General features: G+C 40.3%; 1 protein-coding gene across 1 annotated transcript in view; it reads left to right on the top strand.

The window, feature by feature from the left end:
* The window catches only part of SPATA16 (spermatogenesis associated 16), a 71108-nt gene that overhangs the window by 23265 nt on the left and 29591 nt on the right, over nt 1–18252 (top strand). Inside the window, exons 3-4 of the mRNA XM_026045406.1 lie at nt 1229–1318; nt 10517–10601. Coding sequence (XP_025901191.1) covers nt 1229–1318; nt 10517–10601 — 175 coding nt within the window. The remainder of the gene's footprint in view (nt 1–1228; nt 1319–10516; nt 10602–18252) is intronic.

Raw genomic sequence — 18252 nt, 5'->3', positions numbered from 1 at the left:
ACAACTGGTCCTCAAGACAGCTTTGAGTAATATGCATAAAGACACCTGGTCCAAAGGATCAGACTAGTCCAAAAGCACAAGTCAGAAGCCCAAATTGCCTATGATATAGATGTAGAGGTCTAAACATCAGCTTCTTTGGTCTGGTGATCCATTTGGACATCAAACTATTCACTATTGTAGACAACTATTCAGAGGCTAGTCCTTTTGCATGCCTTGGAGAAAGAGCATGATTGATTCATGTGTCCACAGCATGTTGAAAATATTTCTTGGTTTTATCTGTTAGTCCTAAGGCTTCTTCTGGAGGTCACATATGTAATCTACAAGTGCATAACACGAAGACAGCTAATGGCCTTCCAAAAAGCATAGGCTGATTGTATAAATCTGTTTCTATAGATGGAACAGTCTCTGTGCTTTCATCTGTATTTATATCACAGTTTCAAAACTATTAATAAACTTCAGTAAATGATTTGGCTATTGAAGACACTAATACTGCAATCTGGAAATATAGGAGCAGTTAATCCTAACACGATATACAAAACTTGCACTGAGGAAGCAAAATAAAAACAGTTGATAAGGTTTCTCTGCAATAGAATCCAAAATGTTAGACCCTTCATTGATGTGGTAAAGTGCTACTAAATATTTTTAAAATGTGTATGTACTGATGAACGTGAAACTTGGCATATTTTTCCAGATATCAACTTAACTTTAACAAATGCAATCAAGGTATCAAGGTTTTAAGTGCCTAAGAAGCATACCAAGGTCTACCACAGAGTCAATAACTTATTATATAAGCATTTTAAGGCAGTCCAAGTTAATGTTAAAATGCATTCTAGATACATCATTACCTAGAAGCACTGTGCAAGGCAAGTGCCAGTTATGGTTTCAGAGCTAGGGGTTAACAAGTAGCACAGGAGCATTTTTTGTATATGGTATGTGCAAACTAGGGGCAATATAGCATATTAAAACTAGAGCTTTTAATGGGCATTTCTGAAACCATACACAGAACTATATATAAACTGCCTTTATGGTATAATTTCAAAATAAGTATTTTAATAATTCTTGTTCATGCATCTCAGATATCAAGGGAAAAGTGATAATTCATATTACATCAGGGTATACAATGAATCTGTTAAATTGTGTAGAACAAGTGCATACAACATACATGTTAGTTTAATTCTAATGGTTTTCTAATGAAGTGAGAACTTAAATTTTATCTTATCTTTTAAAGGAGCATTACTCTGAACCCAGCTTATTTCCGGAATCACCTGCGTCAAGCTGCTGTGTTCAGGTGTTTAGAAAGATACTCAGAAGCAGCAAGGTACTCTGGTATTAATAGATTTAGATTTCTAATCATGTCTCTACAGCTTTCAACTGTCTATAATATCATCCTATATCCATTTTTTCAAAGAAAGTTGAAATATTGACTTTGCATATATAATATCACACACAGTAGAACTCCAACCCCTTCAGTCTATAATTAGTGGCTACAATTAGCCTAATACATGTAACACTCAGTTGTCAGGGGCAGAGCTGTGTCCTGGTTGGGTCCCACTGCCCCAAAGACCCAAAACCTCAACAGGCACCATCACTTCTTAACCACAGAACATGCTTAAATTGAAGGGTGTGCATGGCAAAATATAGTGATAACTTCTTATGGATCATCAGTACTAATAATACTAGGCACTTATAGATGACTGTTCAGCTGAGGACCACAAGGTATAGCACAAAAATATTTCACAAATCATTAGCTAACTAATGGCAGACCAGTCAGCGTGAATTAGGCAAGAGACTGAAAAGGTCACTTTGTCCATCATTTAAGATGGATGCTAGTGGTAGAGCTCTACAGGTATTAAAATTGTAACAACACATTTTGTATAGGAGGGAAGAAGAAAGCATTTTCCAAGCAGAGCTGCAGAGAGCATTCAGAAAGATGGTCTCCCTTTTTCTGGGTTGAATTTCAGTCGAAAACACCCTGGATGAACACTTGCTTCTATCAGGCATAGCTTTGGCAACAATTTTAGTGTCTACCCACTAGAGTTGTAGAAGTCAAGAAGGGGGAGAAGAAATCAAACATTTTTCCAAGTTAAAAATATGAATTCAGATAAACCTAGAATATTTCATTTGAGTGTAAACATTTTTTTTTTTTGAATGTATCTCACTTCTCAGAAAAGAGCTGTTTCAAACTGAGAAATTGAAAAGTGTTGTTCAAAACCCCTGAAGCAATTCCCTTGCCTAATCTGAATGGACAGATCCTTCAGAACTCCATTTCACCAACATTATATAGAAAATTTTATATATATATATATATATATAAAGCAAGTGTCAGACAGCCCTAATCACAGAAGCCGGCTTTTATATGTCACTGGTAACATTTCTGAATCCAAAAAAATCCCCCAAAAATTTGGGGCAGAAAGAAGTTGTTACCTACTGGATCACCAACAGCTGAGGTCCACAAAGCAGGCAGATATTTTAAAGCTGTTTTAGGAGAATATGTGGCTCTGATAGATGTCCAATATAGTAATTTCAAACCCACAAGGCACTAGCTCCTCACCAAGAGGTGAAATGTAAGAAAAAATACCTTTTTTCCCCTTGAAGTTAAACTGAAGATGAACAAAATAAAGACCCACACATACCTCCAAGAACTAATAATTCCTAAGGGGCAACATATAATTGCCCAAATTTGAGAAGACAGTATTAACCAGGAAAATATTCATAAATACTAATTCTGAAATCATAAGACAGACATTGGTGGAATTGCAGATACACAATCAGCGGGTTCACTACATCAGGAGGTAAGAGGGAATAGCTCAGAACCTTTTGTGTGACTGTATGACTTCAGATGGAGAGGAATATTTGGACAGACTGAACTCAAGGTGGTTCCAAAGCCAGTGACACCAGCAGGACTCAGTTCAGCCTAGTTTAACCATGTTAACAACTGCACAGAGCTTTCACAGCGGATTGCGTTAAACAAAGCTCTGCACCACTTCTGTCACCTCGTTGGAGTCCTTGCTCTTGGTCAAGCTCCATTAGTGACACAAGTGTTCTCTACCTGTTACAGACTGCACCATCCAGGCATTTGGTCATGGTTTTCTAATAAGCTTAGTAGTTTGAGCTATCATTTACTTCTGCTTGCCTAATGCAGAAAATCACTGTACATCTCTATCTACTTTTAAAGTAACCCTCACCTTCCTCCCCTACCATGCATTGTTTAAACATATTACATTGTATGCTAATTGTATGCTAGAACACTGAATCTGAACAGGAGTTTGGCTGTTAGCAATACTGCTTGGGACAAGCAGGATGGATAAGCAAATTTAAATTGGCTCTCTGTCAAGTTGGGATCTCACATGATTTCCCCCTGCCCCAAGGACACAATACACCAAATTCTTTCCAATAAATTCTAGTTCCAGTTCTAAAATTAAGGAGTAAAGCAGAAAATAGTCAAATATAAGCATTTTCAAGTTTATGTGCAATTTTCGCTAATACTTGTTGGCCCAATATACCCATATTTGCATTGCTTCCAGTTTTCATCAGCTGCAGAATGATTCTCATGGGGTAGCACTACGATCAGCTGCCACCATGTAAAGTACAGCCAAAGGCCATTTCCCATTGTAAAGCAATCCTCAAGGTGCCACCGAAGGGGTCAGAGCATCTGCAGGTGATGAATTCTAAAATGCCACAAGCACTTTCACTACAATGTCAGCGAGTAAATATATTTCTCCTCTCTCACCATCTCCAAAGTTAGGAGGATGCTCTTGACAAAACACGATCAAGATTTAAACCTCAGAAGGGAGAAAACCTATTTCAGTTGAAAGAACACCTTAGCCCTTGAACAAATGGGCATAAACACATTATACATAAATTCAGCCTCGGAGTTACATGGGAGTTTTCCAGAAGAATGAGGCTTGGGATCAGTGTACAATAACAGTCACTAAAAGCATCTTGATATAGGAGACCTGGTCACAGCTGATCAAGAGATTGCTTGATAAGCAGCTCTGAAAACTTAGGAAAGGGTCCTGGAACCAGTTCTATCAAGAAGAGAAAATGCTCTTGGAGGAGGCCCAAGGGCACCACACCTTCCTGGGAACATAAGGACTGCTCCTGACACTGCAGGGACAGTATAGGATGCATACATGCAAGGGCATACATCAGCTACGTGAAGGTCCAGCTGCCCAAGGACAAGGCTGCTGAACCATGGACCAGCATGTTAGAGAGGGCACCTGTACCCTAAGGGAGATCCTGGCAGCTCCAGAGCAAGGATTCACCTGGAGCCAGAGTCCTCACACCCAGCGGGCCAGGACCCCAGAGCATGACAAGGTCTGATCCCATGAGCAACAAAGCATAAAAGACATTTTTCTTCCTTAACCCAACAGTCTGCTGATATTGGAGGAACCTTGAATCACAAAGTGAAAACTAGTAACTTATAGAAAAAGCTGAGTTCCTATTTAGTTCAAAACTGGAGTTTAGAGCACCTCTAAAGTGCCTCTTTTAATCATTAAGTGATAGAGCTCTCATCCCCTGCTAACCAAAACACAGTGCCGACTTCACAGTGTCACCATGTGCCGTGCAACGCTCAAGATAGCTCTTTTGTCACGAGCAAGAACAGGAGAGGCTGGAAGCCAACTGTGTGCACGTAGGGGGAACAGGCTGCCAGCGCCTCCGCCAGCACCACCAGCTCATACTCATCTGACTGCAGACTGGGGCAAGCAGACCTGGAGGAGGAGGGAGCCGTAGGATCTTAATAGCTCCAGAAGGGCTGACTCAGCTTTTTGAGATCCCTATTAACAAACAGGAAGGGATGAGGAGCAGCAAGCACTAGATAATCCCGTTCACTGCACATCAAGTTGGCTCTGCAAGAACCAAACCACTGCCCTCTCTACAAATTCCATATCTGTGTCATATTTTAGCTAGAGACTCAGAATTGAAGCTGCAGGGGGCAAGAGCTAGGTGAATAGCTTAAGTTTATTTAAAATTATAGAAAAGCATACAGTTTCTTAATGGAAAGAGATAAAAATGCTGGGTTGGAGAGGAAATACCAGCTCAAAGTCACCAGTTGAGGCTTTTTTTTACATACTTGCACCAGTGCAACCTGCCTTGGAAGCCTGTCTGGGGTTTCCTCTCAGAAAAGAATTTTAGTGTCCTAATTGTTTCAGTTTTCCTAAATGACACTGAAAGGGAAAAGAGAAAAAAACAGTTGCCATGGAAACAGAACCCCTCTAAACACTGCAAGATATTTTACATGCCCCTTGGACCAGCACCACCAGGAGGGACTTCAGAAGTAGGGCTGTTTCCCTGCTCCCACCTGGGGATCCCAACCACTACGGTCCCAGTCCAGAGGCAGGGCAAGTGCTGCTTTCCCAGCGGCAGAGAATGAAGGGAGCACTCCATACATCAGAGCAGGGTAATATCAACAAGCAGTTCCCATCATTTTAAAAGCTTTCCTTGCCCTTCTGCTCATGTTTGCAAAGAATTTTTATCTACGTGGGAGTTGCCATTGGATGGGGAATCTTTTTAGCATCTTACAGCCACTCTCAGTGAGGCGCACAAAGCAGGTACCTACCTACAACCACAGGACAAATGCTTTAAAATGAGAGAAGCCTTCTATATAAGAGGCATATATTAAACACAGATGCCATCTTCTTTGCAGGAAACAGTGGGTTAATGACCCAGAAAAAGCAATTTCAAGGACAGCAAGCCTACCCCATCACAGGCCTGGACAGCAGACAAGAGCTTTTCTATACCTTTGTAATACATTAGAGCTCACCAGTGTTCCAAGGGGAGTTCAGTCCTCTGCAGCAATTAGGTATCACACACAGACAAGAGATAAGGGGTTGCCACAATATCTTTGCCCACATTTGGGGGCTAGTCTACCCAAGAGGAAAACCTGCCTTTGGTAACTTCATTGATGCTCAGTATTCCCAGACTTACATTTAGTCCTTCATTGTCCGATTTTTAGATGTCTCAATATAGTAAATCCTGCATTTATTTAAAGTATATGGAAAAATATCTAGAAATGAAGTGCTGTTACTTTGTCCACTTTTGAAAGGGAGTAATCACTTGGAAAATGACTGCTTCCTACTTATTCCACTTACAAATATCCTCTTCTAACCTCTAAAGAAAATAAGAAAGGTCACATAAAAGAGAGAATTGGTTTCTTTTATATCTTCTATCACAGTATTATGATGCTGGAAAAGGAAGCTAGAAACCACAAAGGGTCTCAAAATATCCAGTCACCTACATTAGAAAAAAACTTGAATAGGAATATTAAATTTCCTGCCAACTCTTTAAACAAAAAAAAAATCCAGGAGCACACTTACCCTTCCAGCACTGCAGGCCTGCACATTGCAAAGGGTCCCTAGCCCTGTCTGAGGCTTTTTATTACTATCTCTTACTGCAGATCCAGGTGGGATCACTTGAAGCAGGGAGCATAGGTAATTTTATTTCACTTATCAGCCTCCTTATCTGAGCAGCAAGTGGGGTTGGTTAGCAGAGAAAGTTTCTCTAATGTGTAAAGGCTGTGATTTCTCCTAAGGCTCTGTTGTCTGTATGGGAATACTCCTCTTCCCCGGGGTTTCCTTCTTCTTTGTGCTGCTGAAGGGGACCTGAGCAGCTAGTCTTGAGTCTTACCTTCCTATTTTGCAGCATTTGCAATGAAAATTGAAAACAGAGCTCTTTAGCACTAATACTATTATGGTGCTTGGGTGTATTGCAGAAAATGCAGCACGTTTCTCATGCTGCCTCTTGGTTGTGATGCACTCTGCTGAGTGCTTGCTGTAGGTGTCAGCAGCTGCTGCACAGCAAAAGCCCCCTCTGACTCTTTTATTGCCAGTCCTATAAATTTCCGCAGCTGAGCTGAGGAACACAGAGTTCAGGATTTGAGATGCATTTCTCGGTTTACATGTGAATAAATATATCTTATTGTCCTACACCACCAAGTGGCCGGTGAGCAGATATTGCAAGCCACTTTATTGCAAGATCAAGGCTTACTCCGGTCACACAGATGAGTTTGGCTACATTGTGCAAGTCCCCTCCAGCCCTACTAGTAAAAATCATTTGAATTTAACACCTCATATCCTGAAAAATCAAAGTGCTGAGCAAATCCTCTGGGAGTTGTCTTGAAAGCCCCTCCTTGCTGTTCCATATACCCCATGGATGCCTTTTTTTTTTTTTTTCATTAATTTTGGAAAAACATATTACTCTTCTGTTTACTCTTTTTTTTGTGTGTGTTTTCTTTTACCAAAGAAAACACAAGCATTGCATTTTATAGTGCAAAGTGTTATCCCAAATCTTTTTGTTCTAAAATAGAGAAGGCGCCTCCAAATAGAGAAGTAAATCTCCCGACAGCCTTATTCCCGAAGGAAGGATTGTCAGCTTTGCTGCAATGCCTTTAGACGTGAAGCCTTAAAGAAGAGGTAAAAGCAAGTGTGGTATCTTGAGATATATGCACGAGATCATAGGCTCTAATTCACTCTAATGAGAGAGAAACAAAAAGATGTAAATGAGTTCGGTCACGGGCTGAGAATCTTAAATAATAATTTCATAAACAATATTTTCTTAAATAATATTTTATCTAAGTTCTGTTTTCAGAGAGCCTCATGGGCTCACAAGTCTCTAACTGAAAGTCATTGTTACTTAGATTTCTAAAGGCCACATTCTCTGGGATGTTTAGACGTGATAGGTACTCACAGGGACTTAGGGATCTGACTCATTGCTTTGTGCCTTCATGTATTTCAATTTGCTTTTAATTTGCCTCGATATCTCAATGGGTCCTTTGGTTCCTGCCTGGATGTTTAGGTCCCTAAATACTTTTGAGTAGCCCAACCAACAACTGCATTCAGATATAGACCATCTACATATAGCTTTAATGCCCATGCATATTTTGAAAGTGAAATTTTTAAGTCTCACATAAGACACAAGGTCACAGTAGGAAGCATCAGCTCTGACCTATATGAGTTCCCTGATGACCAAGAAAGTGAAAAGGAAAACAAGGTTGGAGGGACTCTTAAAGGCTCTGGCAGGTTTCACATTCTTGCCTTGCTGTTCATGATACTGCAAAATGGTACAAGAGAAATCTAAGCAGGGACAAAAGCAGACATTGAAAAACTAAGCACATGTGCTTAAAATATAACTGGGAGTCTGATTATTTAAATAAGAACAAATTAAGAAGGAAGAATAAAGCGGAAAGGAGTTTGTCTGAAGTGCCGTGGTACCTAGAGACTATGTCATGATCAGAGTGCCATTGTGCTGAGCGCTCTGCTAAGAATTAGTAAAAGAGAGTTTGTGCCAGGAGGATTCACACACCAAATAGGTAAATCAGTCGAATATGATTGCCCTCATTTTCCAGTTGATGCTAGGAAAAGGCAAAAGATGAAGCGACTTGTCTAGGAATTGATTCCGGGTTTGTCCAGGGCTCTACGCGTCTCCTTCTCTCAAAGCGATGTGAAGAAAATGGAAAGCAAGGAGAGGTCACAAGCTGAATGTCACGCTGTGCCACCAGCAGGACGGATCCTCATTTCAGCAGATGATGGACCATGGCCTGCAGCAGGGATGACAGAGCAAGTGGCTTGTGTCTCTACATCCCACTGACTGCATTCTCCCCATAGCAGCACTGCTCCAACACCATCCCACAGTAACGGACATTATGGGACAAGGACAGGGGGGCACTTGGGGTTAAGGACTAGCCATATTTAAGCTTTGAAATAGCAGCAGTTTAGGGGCATTAAATCTATATAACAAATTGTGAATGACGACTTGAAATTATCCTTTGCCTCCAAAAATATCAGGCTTCAATACTTGAGAATTGCTCTAATCTCGGATTAATAATCTCTTTCTTATAAACTGGCCGCAGGAGGGCACTATCACTCATAGCCATGACTAGTGACTTCAGAACCAGTTATTGCCATGGTCAAAGGAGCTGAAAGTTTTGTAGGCATCCTCTATGAGACCAGACACACAATAATACAGAATAATGTGACAAATTTAATTGAAGTCTTCTCCTACTTTTATGCCACGTTCTTATTTATGTTTTGGGTTCCAGACACAGCGAACATCTCACAACTAAGAGTGGTCCTCTTAGTGTCAAGCAGGTAGTGTTGGAGACCTCCTCTGTTTCATCCATACTTGCTACTTCTGTCATTTTTTAGGATTAAGTCCTGGCACCGTTTGGAGTCAACAAGAGTTCTGCCAATGAGGATTTCATCCTTTGTTCATCCTCTATCAGCTGGGCTGAAAATGTTGAATTAGAAACTGCTCTTTGTTCTAGTGCAGTCAAGAGGATTTTTGCCAACGTACTGAATGAGAGTTGGATAAAGCTTAGGGCTAAACCCTGTCCTTATGCAGAAAACCATGGTCCTATTGAATTCCTTTTCTCCCGGTGAAATTAATGGGATCTGTATGCAAACATCTAAGGGCAGATTTAGTTCCTGTTTGTAACAATATGTTACCCCCTGATACTGGGCCTGCTTGAAATGTTTATTGTTAAATCCTTGTATTTTTGGTTATATCTCATTAAGAACATAATACAGCCTTGGAAAATGCACTCTGAAAGGGTATTACAACAGGATTGGGATTACTATTTGTAAGACACTTTTAACTAGGGGGAAATTTCAAATTCAATTTACAGTAATGTCAGAGCACAATTAATATATAGGCAATGATAAGGGGAACATGCAGAAGCACACATTGATAGCACTACATCAACAAATAAACTTTCGGTGCTGGTAATTAGGTACACAAGATTATTATATGTTTAATTGACTAAAGTGACAATTTGGAATTACATCTAGTCACATTTAATTGGATTTGGACTCTCTAGAGGAAAGGAAATGGAGAGCAGCGTGGAGAAGCAGCCATAAAAGCAAACTGATTTTCTCAAGTCTGTCAAGACTCTGCATTAATATCCATTGCACAATAGTTTTTAATATCCCCCACTCTAGAAAGAGTAATGCAATGGCTGTAACAGACAGTGGGAGCACTAAAGCATATTCAATTAGGTACAAAGATAGCTGATTGCTTTGGTTTTTGGAATTTTTTTTGTGTGTGTGTGTTTATTTGTTTTTTTAAGATACAGTTTAATCAAAGCTGAAGTACATCTGAGTTTGCGTTAGATGATGATATCCTTTGACAAACTACAGGGTGCTCTACATTTTGATGCTGTCCTGGAATAAATTTACTTATATTTAGTCTATTTCACAAGGAAGGAAGGAAGGAAGGAAGGAAGGAAGGAAGGAAGGAAGGAAGGAAGGACCCAGTCATTTTTGAGAAAGCATTAAATATTTCCTCACAATAAAATACAGAAAAGCCATCAAAGAGAAAAATTAGGGCTGTTCACTTGCACATAGTTTAGATATCTAAAAATGATACTAATGTCTGTCTTAAAATTGGACAAAGATTGAATGGTATGTGTAATCTTTTGTTAGAAACTTCATGCTACAATCTTTTAATGTTATCTCCTTTAAATATTGCTATATGCATTCTTCCATCCCTATACACTCATTTATTCTGCTTTTGTCACCAGGAGCGCTATGATTGCTGACTATATGTACTGGCTGTCAGGAGGCACTGAGCAGCACATAAGCAAGCTCATCAAACTGTATTGGCAGGTAAAAATTGATAGCCCAACTAGGAAGGAGGTGCCTATCTCACTATTAAGACCAAAATGAAGGATTGCTGCTTAAAAGACTGCCGACAAAGGTAGCTCTTGGGCATATCAATCAACAGGACACTATATAGTACTACTGTATTTATAATGAAGTAGATTTTCTTGGACTAATTTTAAGGGCAAAATTCAAGGTTGTTAACCCTTGGCTCATACTTCAATTTTATGGACTACTATAAAATTTAATTCTAGATACTGTACGGTCCCCAAAGCTATTTTTTTGTGAAGCCTTCCTACCTTAGTGACACTTTTCTTTTGCAATTTGCATGATAGTAATCCTCTGACACCTTTCCAAACTCTTCAACTGGAAGGAGCAGGGAGGGAAGACCATAACAAATGGTCTCAGAGAAACCTAAAGTGCTCTGTGAAGGATGACTAGTTAAGACCCTAGTTCTACAACGATTACTTATGTGGGGAGTAGGCCATTGACTTCAATGAGACTTGTCTCCTGAGTGAAACTTTCCTATTTGAGTTAGCGGTTCAGCCACATCAGCACAAAACTGAGTTTAAGAGTAGCTCCGGCTGCTCTAAGCAGAGTTCTCACAAACTCGAGGGTGAATGGATGATGAACCTTTTGCTGGTAGGAGTTCATTGCTACAGGAGCTAATGGCTCCAGACTGTGTCCCAACCATCACAGAGTACTGATGCAACCAAAGCCCATTTCAGAGGTACAGGCCAGGTTGAGCTGGGAAAGGAGTATATCTGTCACAGGCTCAGACACTGAAAGGCCTCCCAGACTCACGTTCCTAGTCTAGTCTTGTGGCAGTGACAGCAGGCATATAGAAAATAAATAAATAAATAAATAAATAAATAAATAAATAAATAAAACCACAAAGGTATTATCTTGACCAAACCAACTTACGAACTGTCCTTACTCTCTTTGGTTCAGTTCGACTTGTGGTTCTTCTCAGAGCTAATTTGGGTTCATACAACCATTCCACAGGCTTTGTCTTACAACTGGCACAGCTCTCAAAGGATCATTTCATGGACTGCTCTTTGATGAGATGGAAGACGCCAAGAACAAGTTACTTTGGTAACTTGGTAGAAATGTTTAATAAAAATAGAGAAATAATGCATGTCCCTTTTAATAAAAAGTTGGAGCCTGATTCTGTTCCCACTTATTTGGGGTTTAACCTGTTGAGAATATCACTGGCAACAAGAGGGCTTGTCCTTGTACTGTGGTATGGGAAGTAGTGCAAAATAGGTCTGAATGAAGCCAGAGTAATAAAGATCAAAATCTTGTCTTTTACTTTTGCACATAAAATTCTTCCTTTTTTGAACTATTATTAGTTGCATTCTTATTGGTAAAATGGAATAAATCTCAGGGCTGGGAGCTGCTGAATATCAGTACTGCTGTGAGTGCAAAGTGCATCTCATTCAGAGAATTACCTACTGGGCTAGTGTTTGCAGTGTCTGTGAACCTTCTTATGTGCTTTCCAGCAGAGAATTTCTTCTGTATAGAATAGTTTGATTTTTTTTTCCCCTACTGGGTCAGACTCGTTTAAAACCTGGAGTTCACAAACAGGTGTTATGAAGGGGTCATTTCTTCGAATAGAATATCTTTTTTTGTCTCTTAACACTGGTCTCCATTGATTCCCCCTCTTGATGTCATGGCCATGAAGCTTCAAAGCCTTAACCTTTAAAGAAGGAGCTGTCACCGCTGTCCCCTCACCCAGGAGTGCAGAGTGTCCTGCTATGCAACCAAGACTAGAAAAAAACATTGTGAAGGACAAGATCCACGAAGATACCTTCTCACTGGGTCTGAACCAGAAGCTGTGGATCTGGAACCACAAGCTACGATGGGAATTACCCAGACCAGATGAAATGTTAGTACTGAATCACTTCTAGCCAATTGCATCATCTTAAAAATAGAAAGGGCCAAAGGATTTTGAAAGTGTGATTAACTGATTAATCTCTGCTTCAGTTCAGAGCTCATTCTGTTGCTGATGGAGAGCTCACACAGAGACTTCTCTGCACCACGGTGGTGCCAAGAGGCACTACCACGCTGTTTGTGTTCTCTCTTACCACATCTTTTCTGCTTCTTTCACCTGAACCTGAATTACTGTCTTTGCCTGCAGAAGTTTGGAGGTGTCGGTAGAGATCTAACCATTTGTTTGATCCCCCATCGTGCTTGGTTTCACTGGGAGACATAGATTGCTCTGCAATTTTGTGCCTTTTATGCGTATGCTAGAGCGTGGGCTAGGCTAAGGATTCAGTGGTATCTGTATGCTGACACATGCAGTACAGGCAGCTGGGGGCCCAGTACTGCTCCCACTCAAGTTAATAGCTAGCACTTAAGAAACACAGCTTGTGAAGACATCTCCCAGCACCTCCTTCCTGCACTGATGAATTCTATGCATTCAGCATCAAGGGCAACTTCAATGTCATTAACGCACACAGCAACAATTATGCAGTATGATAGAGAACGTGACACTGCACTGGGATGTTCTACCACGGAGAGACCAAGCAGAGATAGCATCAACCTTTTTATTAATATTCTCTCTATTTCACTGTGTAAAGCTGAAAATAACTTGTCACGACCATATATGCTCATGTGCCTTTGTAACCAAAGCAACAGCTATTGATGCACGCGCTTCTTGCTCACTGCTCCTCTTCCCCAGAGCTCTGCAAGGTTGCCTCACAAGCGTGAGCTACATTTTCTGAGGAGGAAGGGAAGAGATGCTGAACAGGACAATTTGTCTTTCACTTTTGCGAAGAAAAATTTTCAGATGAGGAAAGCTTAAAGATCTGTCACTCCTTGCTTTGATCAATTGGTCACGTATATGAAACTTCTTGGGTGTTATTGACTACCTTTATTTCTGTGATTTTTTTTTCTCTTGGAAAAATCCTCTCTGAAAGAGGCTTTTCCCTTCACTGACTTTTCTACTGCACAAAATTCAAGCTTTTAATTGACATATGCAAAGCTCTTTATTATTTATTTATCTTACTTCTAGATCATTGTCTTTCTCTCTTGATCTATTCCTCATGCTCAGAGCAATCTTCCTTAATCTTTCATCTCCTTTTGTTTCCTTCTCCTGATGTATGTTTTGTACTTCACTTCTATCCCTGACATCAAATGCCAAGCATCCTTTTTCTTAAAATTCTTCTTAAAGCATCCTCAAATATTTTTCTCTCCACTCCTCACTGTTAACTCTCACACATTTCTTCTTCTTTGGTAGTCATCTATTCAGTAGTCCTCTCAGATGCACTGCAAGATTTGTACTGTCATAGATTTTTTAAGGCCAGATGGGCTCATAATGGTGAATGATCTGACTTCCTGCATAAAAACACCACAGAATTTCACTCTTGCCTTCCTGCATCAGCACCAATAAATAAGAGGTGAAGCCAAGAGTGCCTTTGAGAAAGTTATTCAATCTCAATTTAGAGAGTTTAATATTAGGGTATCTACCATTTCCCTTCCAAAAGATGATTTGAGGCATGTTTGTCTCTCTTTTTTCCTCCCCAGTTAATAAATTGAGATCACATTTGTCCAGTACTAACTTCCAGCAATTTATATTATGCTTTCATCTTCGAAAGCTTAAAGATCTTCTAGCACTTGTTATCTTCTCCCCAAATACGTACCTATGGATCATGATCAAGGTACCTTTAAATATTCCTTTTGATTAGCTTTTTGATAAGCTTTCTTTGATTATCCCCTTTAAAGTAATATATTTCTGAAACTTCTGTATAGTGATATATAATATCTAATGCCCTGTGTTGTTTTTGAATATTAATGCATGTCTTCCATTCCATTCAGAGATAAAGGTATAGTGCTGAAGAGAGCTGGAAAAGTAATTTGCAATGCATAATGTTATTCAATAAGCTAAGCCATTTCCTCTGTTCACCCAGTATCTTTTCAAATATTGTATTCCGTTAGTTGAAAATATACATTGCACATTAACATATAATCAGTTAGATTTATTTTTATATTTTTTTCACAAGTCACTATGAAATAAACACTGGGTGATTTGTGTGCTGGTCATTGGGCCAAAAATTGGCCAGTTATTCAGAATTCATCAAATGAAATGATGATATGAAAGTTATTAAATTGTATCATGGAGACTATTTACAGAGTTGTAACAGCAAGACAAAAATTTAACACTATTTATTACTATTGCCTGATAAGCCTTTTGGCATTTATAGTCAGCCTTTCTAGCTGGAAAGAACCAACCAAACAATAGACTTGGGTTAGTGCATCCTCTAGAGTCCATCCTTAAACTGTCTAATTTGATTCACACCTCTGTAAGCTATTTCCATTAACTAAAATTTATGCAATATACCCTGAATGTTTTAATCTCCTAAAACACTACAATTTCTTTAAACATGTAATGTCATCAGAAATGAACTCTGCCAGTGTCTTGAATATCACAGCCTGATATTTCACTAATATCTGGTAGTGATATTTTAGTAGCAAGCACCTTGACCACCTAGTTTATAAGCATCTCCAGGCTGACTCATTAGCACACTACACGTTTAATTGCCTTTACTACTCCATTACAAAAAGCACGTGCCCTATTTTGCAGTAACAGTTCTGCCCCAGCATCCCTTCTGCAGTTATAGTCAATCAGAGCTTTCCAAAGTCTTATTATTAGGGCGTTAGTCTTGCACTAATTGCTTCTGCCCCAACAAGGTATTTGTGGCAAAATACAGCAGAGCTTCAGGTAGGCATTGCAGAAGCTTTTAGGTTTATATCTGTTTACATTCATAACCACGTATACTAAAAGCCTTAATTCCTTAATGCAGCCAATGTGTGTTTGCCACGGCTGACGTGGAGACCTTTACTTTGCATTGGAGCAAATTGGGCTTTTAGCTTTAGAGATTTCCCATTCAACTCTACATTGCTCTGTATTGTTGCTCTTAGCACATTTAAAATACCGTATCTGTGAGCACATGGAGCTCGTAAACTTACATTTCTGAGAATATTTATGTCAGCTAAGCTCAGCGTGGCAGCGAAAGATGCCAGGAGGCACTTGCCTTGGCTGACATGGAGGATTTAAGTATTCAGACATTTGTTTTGCTCACTCGTTGCTATTACGAACATCAGGTGTTTCCAGTTGAAAAATCTGGGCTGTTTGAAGCACAGAATAACTTACATATTGTGCAGTAAAGCAAATTATAACCCAGCCCTGCAAGGTGGCCGCACGGCTTCAGTGCAGTGACAAGTGCTGTCAGCCTCAGGGTTCAGCTTTTTCCCACACCTTGAGGGGTCGCAATCCCAGGCACAAAGTTAAAGGAAAAGTAGTGCCAGTAGCAAGAACATCCTCCACAGTCCCAGCCCATGACAAGGCCCATCGGCAGCCCCCATGCTGCTGCTCAACCCTGTCCTGGTGCAGAGCGCTGGGTTTCCAAGCTGGCAGCGCCACGGAAGGTTTGGAGCCTTCCTAATGGGATGACTGATCTGAGCTGACGTGCGGCCCTGCCGGACAGCCTGGCCATCGTATCAGTGAGAAAAGACATTTCTCATCAGCTCTTGAGGCTATTTCAGCATATCACACTCTGCCACACTTCACTGAAGAAAAGTCCCTCTTGTCATCGAAGCTGGGGACATATCCCGTTGAGGTCAATGACTGCTCCGCGTGCAGGCAAAATGCCTCAGTCTCCTTGTGTCAGAGGTTTGTGGCATTTGTTGCTACCTTAAGAATTAATTTTAATTTTTCTCATTTCAGAAAAGAGGCAATATTTCACATATGCCTCTCTATAAAAACCAATAGGTTCTCTTCACTCTGCGACCATATCTGTGACCACGTTGAAGGACGCCACTTGCTTTGATGCACTAAACTTTTCATTTTCTGGCGAAAGATTGAGATGTAAACATCTTCCCTTTGTCTTGTATGTTACAAGAACAAAAGGATTTTGACTGCTGTCCTTTCTCGAGGACCCGTTTCTACAATGCCATGCCAGCACAATCCCAAGGGGGACTGGAGCTCCCCACAACATCTGCAGTGCACTGCTAGTGAAACATAACTCCCAGCTCCAAAAATAAGCATAATTCTGCTCTCAGACATGCCAGCAAAAAATGTGGAGTAATTGAAAACTGGATTGATAAGGCAAATAACATAACGGAGAGTTTCTATCATGTTGATGCTGCTTTGGGAGCTTTTTACTGCTGTTGTTATTGCTGGTATTTTCATTCCAGAAATAATTCTGCATGTTCAAAATCAAGGAATTTAACATTTTTCTTATGCTATTTCTTCTTTAATAATATCTACCTCCACATATTTTCTACCTACTGCTATTTTTCAAGAACTAGATCATTCATGGTAAAATTACTGTTGCTTGAATCATACTTGTATTTACATGCTAAGAAAAGTTATTAGTTTAAATGTCATACTTATTAAAACAGATGGGTTAATTATCCCTAATTTCAAGAGAGATGGATTTATTCAATACCAGCTGAATATAATAGGCAACACGTATCTTGGTTGTAGCTGGTAGTTGTTGAAATCCCAATATGAAGCATAATACCAATCCAATTAAAGTTTTAGCTGTTAACAGAGGCCCATAAATCATACCTCAAAGATGCTCAATGGGAACAACCCTGGCGAGAAAAGCTCCATAACATTTTAAAAACCCACAGGGTAGCTCAGAAGTAATGTGCAAATTTCAGGAGGAGAATTAGGCTTTTACTGGATGGTGAAGCAGAGCTCTAAGGTTTACAGAAGGAACCTGAGAAATCAATATAGAAAAACAGCCATTTTGTGCCATTCTCATGCCCTCCTACTCCACCTGAGTTGCACATTCATTATCCCCTTCTCTTTCTTTGTAGCCCATCTCCTTTCTCCAAGGAGATGAAGCTGCAGACAGGAGTTTGCACGGTATCAGGATCATTACTGGCCCTGCAGTTTCCCATTTGGACACACACTCTTAAAGAGCTATAGAGGACATCACACAAAGAGAGACAAAGTGACTTTTCAAAAACATCTCTATATACCATCAGGTTGTCTTCTATATATTAGCAGCCATTCAGCCACATAAAGGAGTTTGCTGTTGTAACAAATCAGGCATGATTTTTCGCTGCCCCTTTGAACAGCGCTGTCCATTTTGGGGGCTAACCACATCAGTCACCATCCCCAGCTGTCTGATTCATCTCTTCACATTTCAGTCGAATTACCAAAAGATGTTGAGCTCAGTGCTAAGAAGGACTGACATCTTGTTCACTTAGTTACTCTATTTGGGCTCCTTTATATTTTTCTTCTCTTTTTTTATTATTTTTTATTTTCCTCCTCCCTTTGGTGCTAAAGGCCCTGAAAAAGCTCCTACAGCAAATATTCCCCAGTTCTCCTAGGAGTATTCCCTTGCCGGTGTCATTCCCGGTCTCTCAAGCACATGCGCAGATGCTGGGATGGGTTCAGATGCCAGATTTTGGCCCGTGGAGGTGATTGCTTTCCCGCGAAGCATTCAGCAACACTCGACCTTTCAATCTGCCCGTCTGATCTAAGACATCTCTCCAAGGCCAAGCTCCCAAAGGTGTTTGACGGAGCACAGTGCATAATCTCCCTTTGCAAACAGAGATGGCCCTGCTGTCATGGGAGCAGCGTTGGCCAAGGACCTGCAGAGCGCTGGTGTTGGGCAAATGGCATCTCCCAAAGCACGCC

Source organism: Nothoprocta perdicaria, unplaced genomic scaffold, assembly GCF_003342845.1.
Source record: "Nothoprocta perdicaria isolate Ctin4 unplaced genomic scaffold, notPer1 scaffold_4, whole genome shotgun sequence".
Lineage (NCBI taxonomy): Eukaryota > Metazoa > Chordata > Aves > Tinamiformes > Tinamidae > Nothoprocta > Nothoprocta perdicaria.
Note: the sequence above shows the minus strand (reverse complement) of the source record. Positions and strands in the feature narration are given on the sequence as shown.